General features: G+C 41.8%; 1 protein-coding gene across 16 annotated transcripts in view; it reads right to left on the reverse strand.

Annotated features, from left to right (window-relative positions):
* Positions 1–22,826, reverse strand: part of PHF20L1 (PHD finger protein 20 like 1) — a 72,285-nt gene that overhangs the window by 10,283 nt on the left and 39,176 nt on the right. For 15 of the 16 annotated variants that reach the window (XM_062187960.1, XM_062187961.1, XM_062187963.1 and 12 more), the window contains 4 exons: positions 14,745–14,801; positions 13,376–13,483; positions 2,885–3,049; positions 558–739 (listed from right to left, as the gene is read on the reverse strand). In XM_062187960.1, coding sequence (XP_062043944.1) covers positions 558–739; positions 2,885–3,049; positions 13,376–13,483; positions 14,745–14,801 — 512 coding nt within the window. The remainder of the gene's footprint in view (positions 1–557; positions 740–2,884; positions 3,050–13,375; positions 13,484–14,744; positions 14,802–22,826) is intronic. The other variant, XM_062187969.1, reaches the window with a different exon arrangement.

The raw sequence follows: 22,826 nt of genomic DNA on the forward strand, positions 1-22,826 counted from the left end.
AAGTTATAAATCTGTAGTTCCCTTACTTGAGAATATCACTGGAAAGGGGTGAAACAAAAGAAGATTATGGTTGCTTCGCCTCTGCAGTTAGCATCTTCTATCTTACATGCGCTGTCATAAAGCAGGGGTGGTGCTGCCCTGTCTCTGAAACAATCCTTCCTAGAGGGAAAGGCTGTTAACTCCTGCAGGGAAGTCTTCCTTTCTTCCTTGAGAGTACTGGAGAGCCGTGCTTCCCTTTTTGCCCATTGAAGGGTGACTATTTACCGACTGTTAATTATTAACCAAGACTGACAGCAGTAAGGGTTGTCATGGTCTACTCTTCTTGGTAGATGCCTGTCCGCCCTAAGGGTACTTCAGAAGGTTCAGCACGAAGTCCTCAAATTAAATACCCTAGGAAAGGGAAAGTGACCCTAAAATAAGAACACTACATCATTTGATGAAGAGATTTGCCAGTCACTATCATTGGCATTCTACATAGGATAGTAAGTCAGGAGCCTCTAACTGAGCACCTGGAATAACTAACTCAGTACTGTAAGGAAAAAAGGCTCACCAGTTACCTGAATCATGAAGCCATTCTCTTCATCCATCTCACAAATGCATCGCACAATTTCATTAAGAGCATCGTCTTCATCCTGAGATTCTTCAAAATTGGTTGAATCAAAGTCCTGATTGTACTCATCGCCACTCAGAAGCAAACTCTCCGTTGAAGAATCATCTAGGAATTCCACATCTGATAAGTCTACAATATACATAAAAATATACTCAGCACATTTTTCCCATTTTCAAATCATTTTTCAGAAATAAAGGAGCTCTGGGAAGTGATTAGAAGCTAGTCAGCATTTAGAAAGAGGAGCAAACAAATGGAAGACAGAGTACTGGTCTCTGGCAAAGACACCGATTATTTCTAAACCTTGAGAGACTACGATTGCTTTGTACTTTAATATATATATATATATATATCTTAATTTATATATTATATATATACTCCTTAATATATATTATATATATTTATATATATACACACCTTAATATATATAATATATATTATACACATTTTATATATATATTATATATATAATCGTTAGTAACTCAAAATTTCCCCTAGTCATCATGCTCACAGAGGTTATGGCTAAGGTTGATATTAATGATTTAAATTTGCATAGCTTCCACACACTTTCACAAACACTATCCATTTTGATCATTTCCGCAGATATCCATTTTTTGGTTGTAAAATGAACAGATTTATAATTTGCACTATAACGAGAGTACTTTAAAAAGTTCATGTAATAGAATTAAAAAGTAAGTTTATTTGGTGAATAAAACTTTTGAAAATCCATGCATTATTTTCTCGTAAGAAGCATTTTCCACGAACTTCCTGAAGACCTCTGTATAATCCTGTATCTACCATGTAAGGCACTCAGAAGAAAGGAAAAGATAGGGAGTGGGTTCACCCATAAGGATCCTTGTGTTCTACCTAAATGAGGACCTTATCTCTCAGGGTTCACTCCTTGGCTCTCGTCTCTACTGGGAAGAACTTGGCTTTCAGGCCATTGCCCTTGGCATCTAGACCTGGAGAGCCCCTCCGAAGCAACGGTTGCCTATCCATCACAAGGAAGGGAAGAGCCTTCGACACTTCTACCACAAGCACTGCTCTGCCAGGAAAACCCAGCGGGTTCCAACACAGTGCTCTTTACATGCAACATGGCTTCCTATTTACATGTGGATGTTTAGTGCCTGACTGTGTTTAAATTACAGATTAGATTACAGTCACAGATCTGTGGTTATAGATCTGTGAACAGAAATTCAACATGCAGTATTTGTTTTCTGCTAACAAAATGACACAGAACATTGGGTGTGATGTGGGTGACTACGGGTCAGGATGATGTATAATCTCTATAAAGACCTGGACAAGAGCTAGGAGGATCCAAACACAAAGAAAAGATAAGGAAACACAAAGACAGGTTGCTGGATGTAGTCAATTTAAGCTATGCAAATGTGTTGAAAAGTAGCACTGTGTCCCCATAAAAATGTGCCAACTATTACATGGTTGATGTAAAATTTAAAAATAAATTTTAAAAGGGCTGGCGCCATGGCTCACTTGGCTAATCCTCAGCCTGCAGCACTGGCATTGCGGGTTCTAGTCCCAGTTGGGGTACCGGGTACTAGTCCCGGTTGCTCCTCTTCCAGTCCAGCTCTCTGCTGTGGCCCAGGAGAGCAGTGGAGGATGGCCCAAGTGCTTGGGCCCTGCACCGGCATGGGAGACCGGGAGGAAGTACTTGGCTCCTGGCTTGGATCAGCGCAGTGCCGGCCGTAGCAGCCATTAGAGGAGTGAACCAATGGAAGAAGACCTTTCTCTCTCTCTCTCTCTCACTGTCTATAACTCTACCTGTCAAAATAAAAATTTTAAAAATAAAAAAAAGGAACTCAAAGCACATTTTTAAGACTATGATAAATATTTGATAGAGCATTAACTTTGGAGTCATGACAGATCTTGATGTGAATTTTAAACCTAGCATTAACTTTAAAGTTACATTAACGGCTAAGCCTTTGCTTGTTAATTATAAAAGGCAGGTAACAACAGCTGGTTGGTAAGCTGGTAGAAAAGAATATGCAAATACCCTCACATGGCCAACACCTAGGAAGGGTCACTGTAGAGTGGACACTAAGACTGATCCCATTACCGTCCCTCCCACTCATACAAGCCAGCTTTACTTTAAATGAATTGGAAAGCAGTTCAAACTTCCAATGCTCAGATTTCTTGTGAAAGTTTAGGTCACAACTGCTAAACTGTGTGCCCTGCTCAGCCATTCGACAGAGCACATGTCATTCACAGCTCCACACTAGGAATCGTGTTTTGTTTGAACCATCACCCGGTTACACCTACTTTCACCACTAAGATCGACAGACAGAATCGCCCTTGGGTACTGATAGGTCGTAGTTTTCTCCATAAACATGCTTCGTGAAGCCAGAGAACTCCCAGAAGATCGAGTAAGTGGAGAAGAGCACCTTTCCAAGAATTCGAGGGAGCTGTCTTCGTAGTCTGAATAGTCTGCAACAGAAGACACGTAAAGGAACATTAACAAGGCACAGGAAGGCATTCTGGGCCACCACAGAAATAGTGAGGACGCATCCTTCAGCACACAAAATACCATCACACCACCACGCTGTCGTCTTGGCCGTCTACAGCTAGCATTATGTGTCTGATACACTGGGCTCGGCAAGAACACTTGGGAAGTAAACACATGCAGTATACACACAGACGGGGTCACTGAGTTCTACTGTTACCAGTCCACTCTTGGCCAGGACAGAAAAACAGTTATTTCCACATTTTCTCCCGCATTATAATCACAATTATGCCTACAGTATGATGTGTAAGATGATTTTTTTTTTTTTGCCATTTTAAAGTTCTTCTGATATCTACCACACTGATCATTATAGTGATAATGGGATCGACAAATCTGCAAAACACCTCTACAAGAAATAAACTGGCCCTGGGAGGAATCAATCAAACATGATTCTGCTTCTGGGCCTGGAGTGAGTGGCGCAGACATATGCAAGGGCAGAGTTTCCACGCAGCTCACAAAGGCTGCTGCTGTGGACAGGGGAAGGAAAACCGGGGGAAGGCACGAGCTGAGGCACATGGGAAGGTTCCGAAGCCAAGAGCACATGCCCATGTGACAAACTGAGGCTGTGGCTGCAACCCCGGCTGTGCGGCAGTAAGAAATGAGGCTACTGTGACAACACCCCAATCAGATTATCATCATTTTGAAGCCTCACCCTAACCCATTCAAGGGTTGTGACACAAGTCCAGTTTCATCTGCCAAAGTTCATTCAACTGTGGAAGGGAGGATGGGGTGCAGGGAGGCACTGGTCAGAGTGAGGAGACAGCTCAGAGACTGCAGCCACAGCGCAGGACAGGGATGCTGGTGGCTAGGTGTGGGATGACGGCAGCTGGGGGTATACTGAGGGGAAGGTGCAGTGAGGTTATAGATGGGAGGCACACAGTGCAGACAGCGACATCAAGCTTGACATATGGTTTCTGCTTGAGCAATGAAGTGACTGAGCGCAGGTCTGAGATGGGGCTGTGCAAGGTGCAGGAACAAGAAAAGGAAAATGAATTGGAGGGCTTTTTAAAATGGAGACTCGTTTGGATCACCTACAGGAATCTAAAGATGTGGAGGCAGTGGGTGGGGTGGCAGCAGTGCCAAGGTTTTAAGCATATGCAGGCATTCCCTCCTTTTAAACAGAGGCAGAAGATGAGCACATTCAGGTGAGTATGCAAAGGTGGTCTATAGAAGCTGAGTAAGTTTCCACCTGCCAGTCCCTAATTCTTCAGCTGAGTATACAGCAAACCATGTCAACTGAAGCAGATTAGAGAATATGCCAGTGAGATGTGGAAAAGAGTGGAAAACACCCAGGAAAGGTAGAGTGGAAAAGCAAGTTTGTAAGAGAAAAGCAGTAATACCACTGATCTGTATGGATATCTATCTGAAGTTGGTGGTTGTTGTAGGCAGAATACCAATCTCTCAAACATGTTCATGTTCTAATCCTTGGAATCTATAAACACTTCAAATTTTGTGGCACTGGGGAATTAAGGTTGCAGATGGAATTAAGGTTGGTATTCTGGTTTACCTGGGTGGCCTCAACATAGTCACAGGGTCCTCAGAAGTGAAAGGGAAGATGGCACCTCTCACATCAGAATATCTGGATTACATTCCTGGTTCTGCCTCTACACTGAGCTTACTGACAATGCAGGCCCTGAGAAATAGCAAAACCAGCAGGGATAGCTCAAATAACTGGGTTCCCGGGAACCTGAGACTGCATTCCAGGCTCCCTGCTTTGCCTCTGGTGAAACCCTAACTATTGCAGGCATTTGAGGAGTGAACCAGCAGTTGGGAGTTTGTGTGCTCACATACTCTCTCTCCGCCTTTCATATAATAAATAACTTTTAAAAGTCTTTTTAGTGAAGGAGTGAGGCAACAGAATCAGAAGCAAAATGACAAAAGATTTTACTGACCATTGTAGCTGTACAAATCATAAGAGGACGCAAACCAAGCAATGTGGCGGCCTCTAGAAGCTAAAACAGGCAAGAAAAGATTGCTCCCTAGAGCTTCCTGAATGGAATACGGCCCTGTTGATACTTTTTTAAAAAGATTTATTTTATTTATTTGAAGGGTAGGGTTACAGAGAGAGGGAGAGACAGAGGGAGTTCTTCCATCCACTGGTTCACTCCCCAAATGGTACAATGGCCAGAGCTGGGCCCACCTGAAGCCAGGAGCTAGGAGCTTCTTCTGGGTCTCCCATGTGGGTGCAGGGGCCCAAGGACTTGGGCCATCTTCTGCTTTCCCAGGCTATCAGCAGGGAGCTGGATTGGAATTGGAGCAGCTGGAACTCAAACTGGCACCATATGGGATGTTGGCATAGCAGGTGGCAGCTTTACCCATTTTGGAATTCTGACTTCCAGAACTTTAATAAAGAAGTATTTTTTTTTTTTTTTTGGACAGGCAGAGTGGACAGTGAGAGAGAGAGAGACAGAGAGAAAGGTCTTCCTTTGCTGTTGGTTCACCCTCCAATGGCCGCCGCGGCTGGCGCGCTGCGACCGGCGCACCACGCTGATCCGATGGCAGGAGCCAGGTGCTTCTGGTCTCCCATGGGGTGCAGGGCCCAAGCACTTGGGCCATCCTCCACTGCACTCCCTGGCCACAGCAGAGAGCTGGCCTGGAAGAGGGGCAACCGGGACAGAATCCGGCGCCCCGACTGGGACTAGAACCTGGTGTGCCGACGCTGCTAGGCGGAGAATTAGCCTAGTGAGCCGCGGCGCTGGCAATAAAGAAGTATTTTTAAAGTCACTGGTATACAGTAATTTATTGACAGCAGCAACGTGAAACTTACACAGCAATCATCATGACTGCTAGAGCACAGCCAACATCGACTCCCTGCGTAGACTCCTTACGTGCCACAAACAATTTTTAATACCCTATGTGTTCAAGGGCACTTCAACAAGTTCATGGAAAGAATGAAACTAAAAGGTAAGGCTGGGAAAGGCGTTTCGTGTAGTGATTAAGCTGCTGCCTGGGATGCCTGCAGCAACACAGGAGGTCCTGGGTTCAAGTCCCAGCTCCACTCCTGATTCCACCTTCCTGCTCATGTGCACCCTGGCAGCAGGTGATGGTTCATGTAGTTGGGCCTCTGCCACCTACATAAGAGACTCTGACTGGGTTCTTAGTTTGTGATTTCAGCCTGGGCCAGCCCCAGCTGTTATAAGCATTTGGGGAGTGGGTCAGCAGATGGGAGATAGTATACACTTAGGTGCTTTCTTTCAAAATAAATGAATAACTCCCTGCTTTGAAAAAATAGAAAATAAAAAGTCAAGCTCATTTTGGTACAAAAGATTTTTGGAAATCCATGTGTAGTTTTTCCATTATGTACGTTTTCTGTGAACTTTCTGAAGACCTGGCATATACATGGATTTCCAAAATTTTTTATACCACAATAAGCATCTTTTAATTCCATTTTCCATGAACTTTCTGAAGTCCTCCATTTTTTAAATTCTTTTTCTCTTCCCAACCATCCAATAAGGGAAGTAATTTGCTAGAGCTATTTCACCAACAGAACTGAGGCAGAACAGGTTAAGTGAACTGTCCAAGGAAACACAGGTACCCAAGGCAAAGGCAACATGCAAACCTAGACAGCCTGACCACAGAAGCCTCACTCTGCCAGAAAGCAGATTCAGTAGATTTCAATATTTGAAGTGTACACAAACTGGAAAGCGTGTTGCTACAGTGTGGATGTGGCTTGTTCACCAATGGTTCATGTGTTGGTGATGTTTTAGGTGGTGGGGACCTTTAAGAGGTGGGGCCTAGGTCCCCTGGGATCCTCAGGTCACCAAGGATGCTGGCTCTGGAAGAAAGGATCCAAGGCTGTTCTCAGGGGACCCCTGAATTAGTTCCTGCCAGACTGAGTTAGAAGAACCTGGACCTTACTCCTGAACAGCCTGTCTGGCTCTCTGGCTTCCCATTTAGCCATCTGACCTCTCATTTCCACACACATTCCCATCCCAACACCAAGCACCTACAGGCCCTCACCAAAGAACCAATCACGGAGGTCACTCAACGCTGCACTTTCCGCCTCCAAAACCATGAGCTAAATAAACATCCTTTCTTTATGAAGCCATTCGGCCTCAGGATTTTCCATTCAGTAATGGAAAAGTGACCAATATATTTGTTAAAACCCAGGTCCCTGGGCCTCACCCTGGACCTCAACCTAGGACCACTGCCAGACGCTTCTGCTGTTGGACTACAGTGCAGTCTTGCCCAAAACCTTGTTATGGAAGGACAGGCATGGAAGGGTACTTATTAAATGCTAGGTCATGTGCACAGTACTTTATAATGATCATCTTATTTAATTCCAGTAGTACTTCTATGTAGTAGAAAGTATCATTACCATCTAGAAAGTGAAGAAATTAGGATTTAGAGACTGTAAGTGACCTGTCAGAGGTCACCCAGCGGTAAGTGTTATGACCAGGATCTGAAATCTTCTGCTAGACATTTCTTTTTTTTCATAATACTTTTTTCATTTAGTAAATATAAATTTCCAAAGTACAATTTATGGATTACAATGGCTTCCCCCCCCCCATAATTTCCCTCCCACTCACACCCCTCCCATATCCCACTCCCTCTCCCATTCCATTCACATCAAGATTCATTTTCAATTATCTATATATACAGAAGATCAATTTAGTATATATTAAGTTAAGATTGCATCAGTTTGCACCCACACAGAACATAAAGTGTAAAATACTGTTTCAGTACTAGTTATAGCATTACTTCACATTGGACAACACATTAAGGACAGATCCCACATGAGAAGTAAGTACACAGTGACTCCTGTTGTTGACTTAACAATTTGACACTCTTGTTTATGGTGTCAGTAATCTCCCTAGGCTCTAGTCATGAGTTGCCAAGGTTATGGAAGCCTTTTGAGTTCGCCGACTTCGATCTTATTCCGACAGGGTCATAGTCAAAGTGGAAGTTCTCTCCTCCCTTCAGAGTAAGGTACCTCCTACTTTGATGGCCCCGTTCTTTCCACTGGGATCTCACTCGCTGAGATCTTTCATTTAGGTCTTCTTCTTCTTCTTTTTTTTTTTTTTTCCAGAGTGTCTTGGCTTTCCATGCCTAAAATACTCTCATGGGCTCTTCAGCCAGATCTGAATGCCTTAAGGGCTGATTCTGAGGCCAGAGTGCTATTTAGGACATCTGCCATTCTATGAGTCTGCTGTGTATCCCACTTCCCATGATGGATCGTTCTCTCCCTTTTTGATTCTATCAGTTAGTATTCTGCTAGACATTTCAAAGCTGCCCCCTAGCAACCACATTCTACATGCCCCTCTTAGCAAAAGTAAAAGCAGAAGTAGGGACTTACTGTAAAATAATCAAAGAAATACCAGTTTGGTACTGAAAACAAAACCTGGCTAACATTTAATCTATGTTGTATTACCAAATAAATTAACATGTCTTGGCATTCTAACTCCAATCCTCTCTGGCTATTATGAATTAAAAAGTCTACTGCTGTGTTTCTAAATGCAGAGCATATGTAATCTCCTACATCAGGAGTGGGGAACACCCAGCCTGCTGGCTCTATAAGGCACAGGACATCATTTGGTCTAGCCTTGCCAAGGCAATCGCAGGAAGGACTGGAAATACAATAAGTCTATCAAAGGCTAATCTAAAATGATAATTTTGTATGGCCCATGATGTTATAAGCATCCAAATGGCCCTCAGCAGAAAAATGGTTCCTCAACCCTGTCCTACAGATGTCCCCTTCCTTGATCACTCTCACTTACCACAAATATCACACATTCCTGGTAGGTGCAGATATGCCTCTTATGGTTCTTACTATGTGATGGGGCTTCAAAACGGTCAGAGAAAATCGTAGTGTGAAGGAACTATGCACTGATCTCTAAATTTGTGTGCATCAAAATAAACTCACAGTAACATGTCTGAGTAGGATCAAGTTTGAGGCACTAAGAAGGGTAAGACAGCAGTTGAAAAGAATCTATCAGAGCAATAAGAATTCTGTTAAAATCGAAGTCAGAACAAATTAAATTTATGATAAAGCCTGGTGGAAAAACAGTGAGACCAGGGATGCTTTATGCAAAGCTTATGGAGGCAATGAATAATCCATTTTAAAAAGGCTGCTGTCCAGCCATTGTGGCCATCTGGGGAGTGAAGCAATGGATGGAAGACCTCTCTCTCTCCCTTTCTCTGCCTCTCCTATCTCTGTGTAACTCTGACCTTCAAATAAATAAAATAAATTAAAAAAAAAAAACAAAAAAACAACCAACCAACCAAACAGCTGATGAAGCACACGGTGGCAGACCTTCCAGACACATTTGTAAGGGGAAAAAAAAAAAAAAAAAAACACATCTTCTCAATGCCCTACTTAAAGAGAATCAGTGATTAACAGCAGAAACAACAGCCAAACCACAGAGGTATCAAGTGGTTCAGCATATACAATTCTGACCGGGAAATTAAAGTGGAGCAAACTTTCTGTTTGATGAATGTCAAAACTCTTTTGCCTAGATCAGTTGCAGACAAGCGCAGAGTTTACAATGGAAATTCTGAACAGACCGAGTCAAGATCCCAAAGCGTTTCTTCAAGGAACTGGAACAAGGGATGAAGCATGGCTTGACCAAGCGTGATCCTGAAGACAAAGCATGGCTACCAAGAAGAGGAAGTGGTCCAGTGGAAGGAAGAGCGGACAGGTCAAGAAGAAAGGGCATGGGAGAGTGTTCTGAGAAAGCTAGCTTAAGCATTAGCAAAAAAAGCCTGGGGAAGGCTCCTCAGGGGAGTTCTTCTCATCACAACGCTCTTTACCCTCTCCAGACAAGGGCAATGCTGTTAGAGATTCTGCCGGAAGTTATTAGGCAGCCACCTTACAGTCCTCAATTGGCTCCTTCTGACTTCTTTTGGTTTCACAATCTTAAAAATCTTTGAAGGGCACCCATTTTTCTTGTTACTAAGGTAAAAATGACTGCACTGACAGGGTTAAATTCCCAGAACTGCTGGTTCTCTAGGGATGGACTACTCGGCTGGTGACTCCATATTTTTCATTCATGAATGTTGAAGCCCCACCTGCATACGTACTTGCTGACTACCAACTCCCTGAAGGACATCTCTGCTGTTACTACATGATGCTTTGAATTCTCTTGTATTTCTTGTCCTGGTTTGTTTATATCTTTGCACACTTTCAGTTTCCTCATATTTGCACACAGATGAAATACAGAAATGAAGTGACCTGCTCAAACAAAGCTACAAATCTGTGAAGACATCACTCGTTGACCCCGCCATGGTAGGACAGGCACTGATGTGGCGTTTTAGATGCTGCATGGGATGTGCCTGTATCAACGTCCCAGTTCTGCTTCCTATCCCAGCTTCCTGCTGATGTGCCCCATGGGAGGCAGCAGGAGATGGTCCAGGCAGATGGATTCCTGCCACTCGCATGGCAGACCTTGACTGAGATCTGGGATCCTGGCTTCAGTTCAGCCCAGTCCCTGCTGTTGTGGGCATGTGGGGAGTAAATCAGCAGACAGAAGATCTCTGTCTGACTCTGACTCACTCTCTCTTTCAAACAAAATGAAACTAAATAAAAAATTTTAAAAACATATCAACATGGCAACTTCTCATACACAATGTTAGTTTTATGTCTTGTATACTAACTCCATTAATCAAGAAATTTATTAACCCACTACCACATGGAATAATTAAAAAAATGACTTCATTAAATTAGTACTCTTTGTAACCTCATTTAAAGTAACAGATAAGGATAAGAACTTAGCAGAGCAACAAAAATAAGTAAAAACTTGTTGAAGGGAAGACAACCCAGCCTGGTAAACAATATTTAAAATAAAGGAAGTAAAGTTAACAATACAGCCCAATGGTTACAGTTAAACACTCTGACTCTGAAGCCAGACTACACAGATTTGAATCTGCTTTTCAACACTCACTCCCCATGTGAGCTGAACAGCTCTCTCTGTGCTGTAGTTGACTGCGACATGAAGCCCACAGGCCCTCTTATGAATGGTTAATAAGAGGACTTAATGAACTACTATCAAAGGCACAGGTCAAGTCTGGCAACTAACAACCACCAGCAGGATACACGAAAAAACACTCAGTGGTGAATAAAATAATTTTTAAAACTCCGTGACAGTGATAACTGTGGACTAAAAGAACACTTTATTTTAGGGACCACACCGAATAATAATGTGACTTCTCTCACACTAAGATGTCCTGAAAATTATAAAGCTATTTTAAGCTCCATATTTCCCCCTTCTTAAAGACTATTCTTCTAATTGTCTGAGGAAGGATCATTTCCAATAGGGATGTAAATATCCCAGAATGAGTTCTCCTCAAATGCAATAATTAACTACAAAGACACTGGTTACTAGCAGGCTGAGCACCTGCTGCTTCCGAATAGCAATGCTCTGTGTGTCTTCAGTATTGACCAGGACTCTGTTTACAGAGGTAAATTTTCCAATTTATAGGCCTAATTTTGCAGTGTAAACAATCACATGATGTTCTTCACTTTTTCATTAAGAAATAAAAAGTGTGACTTTTTAGAAAAGGCTCATTATAAAGGGTTATCAGTTAGAGGCTGATCACAATTATAAGGAACAAGTTTTCTTTGCAATTTTTTCTCTATTAGTTCTAACCACTTCATGTTACCGCTTACTGAATTCTTGTGGTTCTGTCCATCACTATGATACCTAGTATGTCCTCCTTCTGATTTGTTCTAACCAGTTTATCACTTTTAACTGTTTCTCTATTCAAAGCACAGAAGATTCTAGGTCTTCTACCACTAAATACTGAACCAGATTTCTTCATTCACCGAAGCACACTTGCAGCTCTGCAGGGATGGGCTGAATGGCTGATATCACTGCCCACACATGTTTTCAACTTCTTGGAGCTTATGTCACAAATAAAGTTTATAGTTTTACATTGCATTTTTCCACTTACAGCCTCCATCTACTCGCACATGGTTTCCCTGTGTTCCAATCTCCCTTCCCTTTCCCTCCCCAGTCAGCGGCTATAGGGTACACCCTGTGTCCAGGATGATCTCATTCAAGACATTGGACTTAACTATACCACCAAAGATTTCAGTCCAAAATACACTCACATCCATAGTAACCAGTGGTTAGGACTTGGACACACATTTGTATTTTTCTTGTTTTCCATACTTTCTTTTTATCGCCTTGTCTTCTTTGGATAGTTAAGTACCACAATTCTTCTTCCCTCTGCTCTGTAAATTATGCCCGACATTTCTTTTCTTTTTTTTTTCTTTTTTTTTTTTTTTTTTTTTGACAGGCAGAGTGGACAGTAGAGGGAGATAGAGAGAAAGGTCTTCCTTTTTGCCGCTGGTTCACCCTCCAATGGCCGCCGCGGTAGGTGCGCTGCAGCGGGCGCACCGCGCTGTTCCGATGGCAGGAGCCAGGTGCTTCTCCTGGTCTCCCATGGGGTGCAGGGCCCAAGAACTTGGGCCATCCTCCACTGCACTCCCTGGCCACAGCAGAGAGCTGGCCTGGAAGAGGGGCAACCGGGACAGGATCAGTGCCCCGACCGGGACTAGAACCCGGTGTGCCGGCGCCGCAAGGCGGAGGATTAGCCTGTTAAGCCATGGCGCCGGCTCCTGACATTTCTTTTCATGTTCATGTTAGAGATTTTAGTGTGCAGATGTAACTTACTGGAGCCTAAAAGCAGCCAACACCTCCTATTCCTCCAAAACAACACAAGGAGCTTAGAAACACTGAACATGGGGTGCTCACCCCAAGGCAGAAGCTTTTGTAACATGTGGCTGAATCATCCTCACGGATCAAGCTGTTTTATACAGTCAAGGGTTCCGACTTAGGCACACTACACCCTGCTCCCTGGGACTTCTGGAATCGCAAACCTTCCTCTTGTCATTACCTTCCTTCCGCCCTCGAGTGCAGCCTTCAGATCTGCCTGCAGAAAAGGGCTGCTGCTAGGAATCCTGTGGCTTTTCCTAGAAGTATCTTTATTTCTCCTTCATTCTGGAAAGTGAATCTATGGAGTGCTACGCTTTGAGATTGAGGATATTTCCTCCAGGATGTTGAGGTTATTTGTTGAGAGGGTCAAACCCACTACAGTGCTGGAAATTGAAGTGTCTTCTCAGTAGCAAAAATCAATTTATACCCCAGAGTGCAAGACAAAGGAAAGCTATGGGAACTTCGCCAGTGTTAAAGCTTGAGTAGCTTGTCTTAACTCCATTTTGGTGAAAGGGGAGAGCTGAAAGAATCTTAGAATTTTTAAAACTGGGACTAACCATACTCAGTGTTACTTAAATTAACCAGCACACTTACCATGCTGCTTAGATTTCTTTTTCTTTTTCTTCTTCTTCTTTTGTTTTGGTTTGTAGTGATCTTTCTCTCTCTTCTCTTTCCTTTCCTTATCCTTTTCTTTTCTCTTCCCTAAACAATAGAAATGGATACTTTAGTAATCATGGTTTACCTTGGGCTGTTCCTCTGAGGTTAACCTAAGAGCAGCATTTCTGTTTGAATCAGCTATGCCAGTCACCTGCCCAGAGTGGCCGCATTCAATTAACCTGCTCATGCCATGAGTCTGGAACATCTCATTGGCTTACTGAACTACAAGAGGGGGTCTTCGTTAGCAGTGTAGAGAAATCCCAACTCCTGACACCTTAAAGTTAACATAGACAGTAGTTAAAACCTTGAAATGAGGAATGTACTCAATTTCCTGATGTGGCAAGAAATAAAATTTCATGACTTAAAAAAGGTCTGACTGAGGACACTCAGCATCTCCATGTGTAATTTAATGAGAAAATACAGAAATTATAAAAAAAAACTTTATGGACTTTCTTCTTTGGAAAAATAAATAAGTCAATTAAATCACTGCCTAAACAACTCCTCAGTCTTCCACACTTCCCCTGCATGTACATGAATGAAGGCTAAGAACACATACAATGGGCATTCTGTTATTCCTAGCCTCACATTGCGAAGCGTTCCTTTTTCCGGTTGTAAGTATTTTAAAGAGAAGAAATGATTTGAGAGCATTTTATTTCAATTTGAATCATCCCATGTATTCCATTAGCGATCATTCTAATGCAGACTGGTTCCGCCTACAATTTATCAACCATATTTAAACAACTTTCTGTGACCCAACCTCTCAGTTACTAATCGAGAGCATTTTTAAAGTGGTCACTCATTATTTCTTGACTTTTAGTCACTACATAACAGTAGAGAGAAAAGATAGTATAAAACTCAGTAAATTTTTATAAAGTACCTTGAAGAGAGAAGACTAACAATAAATGACTATTCTTACAGATCACCCATCCTTTAAGTCTTAATGCTATAGTAAATGGAGCTTATTTTCAAACAACCACACTTTCACAAACACAGATGTTCAGAAACAGACATGTTCCTAGAGAAAGCCACAGGACCTTTGATTAAAAAAAAATACATACATACATACATACATATATATGTGTGTGTGTGTGTATATATATATATATGTATACATATGCACACACATATATAAAACAAGATATATATTTAAGAAATCACGTCTCTGGAGCTAATGCTAACAGATACTAAAGCAGATGGTCACTTACACCTAAAGCAAGATTAACAGGTAAAGAGTAAGGGACAGACTATGTCTTCCCGCTCTGCCAAGCTTTACAGTCTTTGCTTAAAGATTACTTTCTGTTCATACCAAATGCAGTGGAGCTTTTTTCTTCCAATTTCACTTTTTTTTCTGTTTTCGATATTCCTGTGGGTTAGGAGGAAAATATATAAGTTTAATCAGGAAGAGTTAAAAGAATCGAATGATATCTTAAATTAAAACTCCTCACCAAACTCTACATAAGATTCTTTTTTTTCCCTAAAAGTCTATGTTATTTTACTGCCAGACCTAGTTAACAAAGTAGTGAGATTTCTTACTTCAAAAAATTGATAAGGTAAGGACGATTTCTGTTCCTTCAGGCTACCTAGATTCAAATCTTGGTTCCAGCACCTACTAGACATATGGTGCTGAGTATGTCATTTAGTGTCTCTGGGCTTCAGTTTCCTTATCTGTCAAATGGGAATAAAAGTAACTACTTTGTTTTGTTGTAAGGATTCTGTAAGTCAAAATATGTAAAATGTTTATACTACTGTCTGGTAAATAAGTATTTCTTTTTATTTTATTTTCTGTGATGGGGCATTAATTTGAGACTATACCATTCCCAAAAATAGCATAAATGTGGGTATAACACACACAGAAATGTTCAAGTAACTGTACTGTAGCCCACTAGCATTGCCACTTTTGACACCACAGAAGATGTCAAAAGCCATTGTAGTAGTACTAACAGGTACCATTTCTGCTCTGGTGACAGGATCTGCTGCTACTCAGCTCATCGAAATATTATATATACTGATTTTCAACAACCTGCACAAAATTTTTAAGCTAATATTTAACCTCTTCTGGCCCAAACCAAATTTGTACTTTTGAATTCCATCATGAATGTGTTGTTGTTGAGTAATGATAATAGCCAAAACAGAACAATTGTGCAAGTCATTTTTGTCTAGATGTCAATATAAAATAGAAAGATGTATTTGCAAATGTGCTTTCTCCAGCCTCAGGAGCAGCACTGCTATTTTCAGAAGTGGCACTTGGCAATGTGACAGACTCTTAGGTTCCTCTTCCAGGATGAAAGGCACAGCGTGAAGCCTATAGCCTCTTGGACTGGGGCCGGGGTGTCCATGAGAGGAATTGCATTACTGGTCTACCTTCGCTGACTACAATGGGTGCCACTCCTTCAGGGATATGGAAGACAAATCCAGTGTTTATCAATCTCTGCTCTAGAATACAGAGCTAAGTCCAGCAGGCTAGATATAAATAATCAATCCCAAAGTGGTTTCAGAAGAGTTTTTTCTAGACTCATTTGTCATTTGTTCTGGTTGTTCCCAAAGCTTTAGATTTCATAAATGATGAAATTTCAAACACAAAACTGGGGGACTGATAAATGCTTTGTTGTTAACATTTTACACAGAAGAATATCAAAATAAATATTCATGTATGCAAAAATGACAGGACTTTTGAGGTATGCACAAACAGAAAAACAAAAATAAACCTATATTAGAATACAGCAAAAGAATGAACTTAGTTTTTTTTTTTTTTTAAGATTTATTTTTATTTGAGAGCTAGATTTACAAACAGTGAGAGGGAGAGAGAGAGAGAGAGGTCTTCTATCCGCTGGTTCATTCACCAAATGGCCTCAATGTCTGGAGCTCCTCCAATCTGAAGCCAGGAGCCAGGTGCTTCTTCCTGGTCTTCCACGTGGGTGCAGGGACCCAAAGACTTGGGCCATCTTCTTCTGCTTCCCCAGGCCATAGCAGAGAGCTGGCCTGGAAGTAGAGCAGCCGGGGCTAGAACTGGCACCCATATGGGATGCTAGCGGTGCAGGTGGAGGATTAACCTACTGCGCTACGGTGCCGGCACCATGAATTTAGTTTTATAAGAAGTCCACAGGGGTCAGCTCTGAGGCATAGTGGGTAAAGCCACTGCCTGCAGTGCCGGCATCCTATACGGGTGCCGGTTCAAGTCCAGGCTGCTCCACTTCTGATGGCCCAAGTCCTTGGGCCCCTGCACCTGCGTGAGAGACCCGGAGGAAGCTCCTGGCTTTGGATTCGTGAAGCTCTGGTCAATATAGCCAATTGAGGAGTGAACCAGCAGATGGAAGACCTCTCTCTCTCTCTCTTAGCCTCTCCTCTCTCTCTGTGTAACTCTTTCACATAAATAAATAAATCTTAAAAAAAAAGTCAGCCAGCATCACCTTAATTCCTAAGCCGGAAAAAGATGCAGCATTGAAAGAGAATTACAGACCAATATCCCTGATGAACATAGATGCAAAAATACTCAATAAAATTCTGGCCAATAGAATGCAACAACACATCAGAAAGATCATCCACCCAGACCAAGTGGGATTTATCCCTGGTATGCAGGGATGGTTCGACATTTGCAAAACAATCAACGTGATACACCACATTAACAGACTGCAGAAGAAAAACCATATGATTCTCTCAATAGACGCAGAGAAAGCATTTGATAAAATACAGCACCCTTTCATGATGAAAACTCTAAGCAAACTGGGTATGGAAGGAACATTCCTCAATACAATCAAAGCAATTTATGAAAAAACCACGCCAGCATCCTATTGAATGGGGAAAAGTTGGAAGCATTTCCACTGAGACCTGGTACCAGACAGGGATGCCCACTCTCACCACTACTATTCAATATAGTTCTGGAATTTTTAGCCAGAGCTATTAGGCAAGAAAAAAGAATTTAAAGGGATACAAATTGGGAAGGAAGAACTCCAACTATCCCTCTTTGCAGACGATATGATTCTTTATTTAGGGGACCCAAAGAACTGTACTAAGAGACTATTGGAACTCATAGAAGAGTTTGGCAAAGTAGCAGGATATAAAATCAATGCACAAAAATCAACAGCCTTTGTATACACAGGCAATGCCACGGCTGAGGAAGAACTTTTTTTTTTTTTTAATTTTTTTTTTTTTTTTGACAGGCAGAGTGGATAGTGAGAGAGAGAGACAGAGAGAAAGGTCTTCCTTTGCCGTTGGTTCATCCTCCAATGGCCGCCGCGGTAGCGCACTCCGGCTGGCGCACCGCGCTGATCCGATGGCAGGAGCCAGGTGCTTCTCCTGGTCTCCCGTGGGGTGCAGGGCCCAAGGACTTGGGCCATCCTCCACTGCACTCCCTGGCTACAGCAGAGAGCTGGCCTGGAAGAGGGGCGACCGGGACAGAATCCGGTGCCCCAACCGGGACTAGAACCCGGTGTGCCGGCGCCGCAAGGTGGAGGATTAGCCTAGTGAGGAAGAACTTCTAAGATCAATCCCATTCACAATAGCTACAAAAACAATCAAATACCTTGGAATAAACTTAACCAAGGACGTTAAAGATCTCTACGATGAAAACTACAAAACCTTAAAGAAAGAAATAGAAGATACCAAAAAAAATGGAGAAATCTTCCATGTTCATGGATTGGAAGAATCAATATCATCAAAATGTCTATTCTCCCAAAAGCAATTTATACATTCAATGCAATACCAATCAAGATACCGAAGACATTCTTCTCAAGTCCACAATTTCTTACGTCATCATGTGTTAGAATTGGGAAACCTAAGTACTAGTTTATAAAATAGAGATTCTCTCACAAATTTTATACAAAATTTAATCAACAGAACATTTCTTTGAATAAAATATTATGTAGGGGCTGGTGTTGAGGTAACAGGGTTAAGCTGCCACCTGCAACACTGGCATCCCATATGGGCACCGGTTCAGATTCTGGTTACTCCACTTCCGATCCAGCTCTGTGCTAATGCAACCAGGAAAGCAGAAGATGGCCCAAGTGCTTGGGCCCCTGCACCCATTGGGAGATCCTGATGAAGCTCCTGCTCCTGGCTTCGGCCTGGCCCAGCCTGGCCGTTGCGGCCATTTGGGGGAGTGAACCAGCTGATGAAAGATCTATCTTCCCTTTCTCTCTCTGTAACTCTGCCTTTCAAATAAATAAATCTTAAAAAAAAAAAAAAAAGTGGCAGTCCAGTAAATAACACAAAAAGAGAAACTCACTTGGGTTAAAAGCAAGAGAAGCAGAGCTCTGAACCATGCTTGGCATACACACTGTAAAATCCAGCAATGGAGAGTGACTTCTCAAACCCTTCCTAGTGTGGTAAGGAGCTCAGATTCTTCTGGCTAAAAAGAGGCGAGCCTTGAGCCTTTCCATGGAAACCCTAGGCTGTGCAGAAGCCATGAACAGTTGGTGTGGGGGAGGAGGTAGAGAAGAGTCCCTAGTTATAGTTTAGTTTTGAAAAATTCTGGAATAAACTGAAGAACAATTTAAAACAATGAAGCCTTTAAATAGCAAATGTAAAAGTGACATAAGATGTTGGAACAAAAACGAAGTCCACTTTAAAACCAGACACAATGAGATTAGGTAGAGTTTATGGCATGCTTTCTTGCCATACTAATTCAGACTAACAACATGACCCTCTGTTTTTTCTTGGTGATAAAAAGCATTACATTAACCAACAATAATATAGTTCATAGACTCTCTACAGAGGATTCACTTAAGAAGAGTCCAACTGGGGCTGGTGTTCTGGTGTAGCAGGTTAACCCTCCACCTGTGAAAATGGCATTCCATGTGGGCACCAGTTCAAGTCCTGGCTGCTCCACTTCTGATTCAGCTTGCTGCTAATGTACCTGAGAAAGCAGTGGAAGATGGCCCAAGTGCTTGGGCCCCTGCACCCATGTGGGAGACCTAGATGAAGCTCTTGGCTTCAGCCTGGTCCAGTCCTGGCTGCTGCAGTCATTTGGGTAATGAACCAGCGAACAGAAGATCTCTCTCTCTCCCTCCTCCTCTTTCTGTAACTCTGCCTTTCAAATAAAAATGAAAAAAATAAATCTTTAAAAAAATTTTAAAAAGAGTCCAACTTAACTCGAATACAAATCTTTACTTATGTCTGTATTTCATGTAAAAATGAAGAAACGACTGTGAATGTCACTGAAGAAGTGTAAAGAATGTCATCGAATCCTACTCTGAAACTAGATGGTCTGCTAATGAACACTGTGGGATTACAATGGTGTGGACTTCATAACCATGCCAAGCCAATGTTTGTAACTGCAATGTAACAGGTCAACTGTTTGATACATGCGTGCCAATTTGTTGAAAAACTAGAAAACAGGGTATGTTACGAAAAAGGTATTTCAACACAGGTCTAAGGCTTAAAGTCATTTTCATCTTATCAAGTAATCCCAATTTTGTCTTCACTGGGGTCAGTGGGAATAAAAGTTATCAAATATTTGAAAATTAAATCCCATCATATCATGATCTTTTCTTTGGAATAAACTTAAGACTCCATTAAAATGCATAACTGATGATACAGTAAATTTAAAAAGCCAACATTTTAGAATGCAATCTTTTTATTTAGACAGAAAACTGGGTTTCAAGAAGTTGATTTAATCTTTGCTTTGAAGGGATGGAAAACGAGAGGACAGGCGGGTTGGGTTGCCCCATAGGCTCTTAAGAGACCAACTGCCAGCTCCAAGACCACCTAATAAGCCATCTGCTTCTCTGTCTGAGGCCTCCTGAGGACAATCTTGTCTTCCTTTGCACCCAAGGGCACTCTACATATCTTGAGGCACTTACATTGTGCATTAAATGGTCAGATACACTTTGGTCATTAGCTTTTATGTTCCTTCTAGACTTTCAGTTTCTGGAAGGCAGACCCCATATCTTATGCATGCTGTGTTCCCTACCTTCAGAGATCCTGACAAGGAAAGGACAGAAATCTGCTGGCACACCAAAGTGCTTCTTCTTCAAGAGCATACTTCTGAAAATACTTAATCCACTCTACATTTCCAGACACTGACAGGACTAAGGCTATCTGAAGCTGTATTCTTAAGTAAAATCCTTTGCCTGCTGTCAAAACACTCTGACAATAAAATAGAAACAAAGGCATCAACTTCTATAAAAATACCAATTAAACATTTTGGTAATGTAGCCAGCAGTCATACTCCTAACCTTGGGTAGTATCCATCCCAGCAGGAGACTGTAGACAGCTGAGTGCAAACTCATTATCTCTACTGGAAAAACAACTAAAAGCTAAATGTAACCTGTTAAGATCAGGTGTATATAATACTTGAGCTATTTACAGGATTGGTAGCATTACTCTTTTTTTTTTTTTTTTGGCCGGCAGAGTGGATAGTGAGAGAGAGAGACAGAGAGAAAGGTTTTCCTTTGCCGTTGGTTCACCCTCCAATGGCCACTGCGGGCACCGTGCTGATCCGAAGCCAGAAGCCAGGTGCTTCTCCTGGTCTCCCATGTGGGTGCAGGGCCCAAGAACTTGGGCCATCCTCCACTGCACTCCCGGGCCACAGCAGAGAGCTGGCCTGGAAGAGGAGCAACCGGGACAGAATCCGGTGCCCCAACCGGGACTAGAACCTGGTGTGTCGACGCCGCAGGCGGAGGATTAGCCTGTTGAGCCGCGGAGCCAGCATTACTCTTAAGCCCAGCACTGTGCATATTACTTACACACACACACACACACACACATACAGCCTAAATTTGTTTAACTGTTTCACTGCTACACCTAACATTCTAAAGTCCCCAGAGGTTCCAAATGGATACAATCCAGAAAACATCTCTGACTTAAGTTCTGGTGAATAATACTTTCTAGAGAAGCTTTAAAAACCAAAGCATAACTGTCTGGAACTTGGACTAGATGTAAGACAACCCGAGAGGCAGACAGGAATTAGAGAAATACTGCAAAACCGTACAGAGAAGGTGGATAACAAAAGCGTTCAGGGAGAAAACCATGCAGATCACTTGGAATTTCAATGCAAGTGACATAAGCTCACAAGGCTTTAGTTAAAAGATATCCAACAGAATATGACCTAAATTCCATTACATTCCTCAAAAAGTAAAAAAATTAAAAGGCAATACAGAAACAAGGTAGAATTTTACTTGCCTTCATTCAAATACTGAGATCAAACCTCTAATAAACTGATTTTCAGTAATTAACATTTAAAACTATGTATTTCTGGGCTGACACTGTGGCGGAGCAGCTAAAGCTGCCTTTAGTGCTAGCATCTCATATGGGCACTTGCTGGAGTCCTGGATCCTCCATTTCCGATGCAGCTCCCTGATAATGCACCTGGGAAAGCAGTGGATGATGATCTCTGGCTCCCGACTTTGGATCAGCCCAGTTCCACCGTTGCAGCCATTTGGGGAGTGAACCAGTGGATGGAAGATCTCTCTCTCTTTCTGTTTCACTATAACTCTGTCTTTCAAATAAATATATCTTAAAAAAAAAAAAAGCTACACATTTCTTTGCTGTAAGCAATTAAATGTGCCAACCACTGTACTCACTATACTCACATGAACCTTTCTCTTCCACCAGCAATTCAGTTATCATACGAGCCTAAACTCTGCTCCTTCACTTTCCAAGAAAACTATCTTAATACTTTTACCTTCCCAAATAGTGGCTGCTAATTTTTAAAAGGAAAAAGAACACTGACAGCATTCCGTATACTCCAGTACATTTCCAACCATTATGAGAGATGAGAAGTTCAGCAGTATCTCCACAACCACACTAGAGATTCTGAGGAAAAGACAAGGCTAATTCCCTGGTTACAGACAAAATCATCTATGTCAAGGATCTCCATGCAGAGTCACTGCTTTGATATTTTACAATATATATAATCTGGGTAGTACAACACTTTTAATTATAATAGCTTCTTAACTCGTCTATATTTCAGTTTTGTTATACTCATTAAAATATATGTATATTAAGGAAAATACAAACATTTTCATAATATAAAAATGACTTGCTTAATGGATATACTTCATTAAGGCTTTAACATATTCCTCATCTTTTCATACGTGGCAAGACCAAGACTGTTAAAGAATTGTGTAAGACCTTCATCAGGAAAATTATCTCAAGGATAAATGATAATTCACAAACCTGATGGAAAAGGAGAAAAATTACTCTAAGGAAAGACCAGGCTTAGAAAGAGCCAACTGAGAAACTACAAAAAATGCTATATTTTGTAGCTTTTTTTTAAAAAAAAAAAAGACATGGAAACATCATCATGTGAAAAATGACATCAGCCTTTATAGATAAAATGGTATTGTAGAGAACTGCACACGTTTTGCCGACATTAACACTTTCTAATTTACGGAAGGATAAGAATGTGAAGGTAGTAAATTAAAAAATAAAGTATGTGTCCTAAGTTACT

Source organism: Lepus europaeus, chromosome 4 (genome assembly GCF_033115175.1).
Source record: "Lepus europaeus isolate LE1 chromosome 4, mLepTim1.pri, whole genome shotgun sequence".
Classification (NCBI taxonomy): Eukaryota; Metazoa; Chordata; class Mammalia; order Lagomorpha; family Leporidae; genus Lepus; species Lepus europaeus.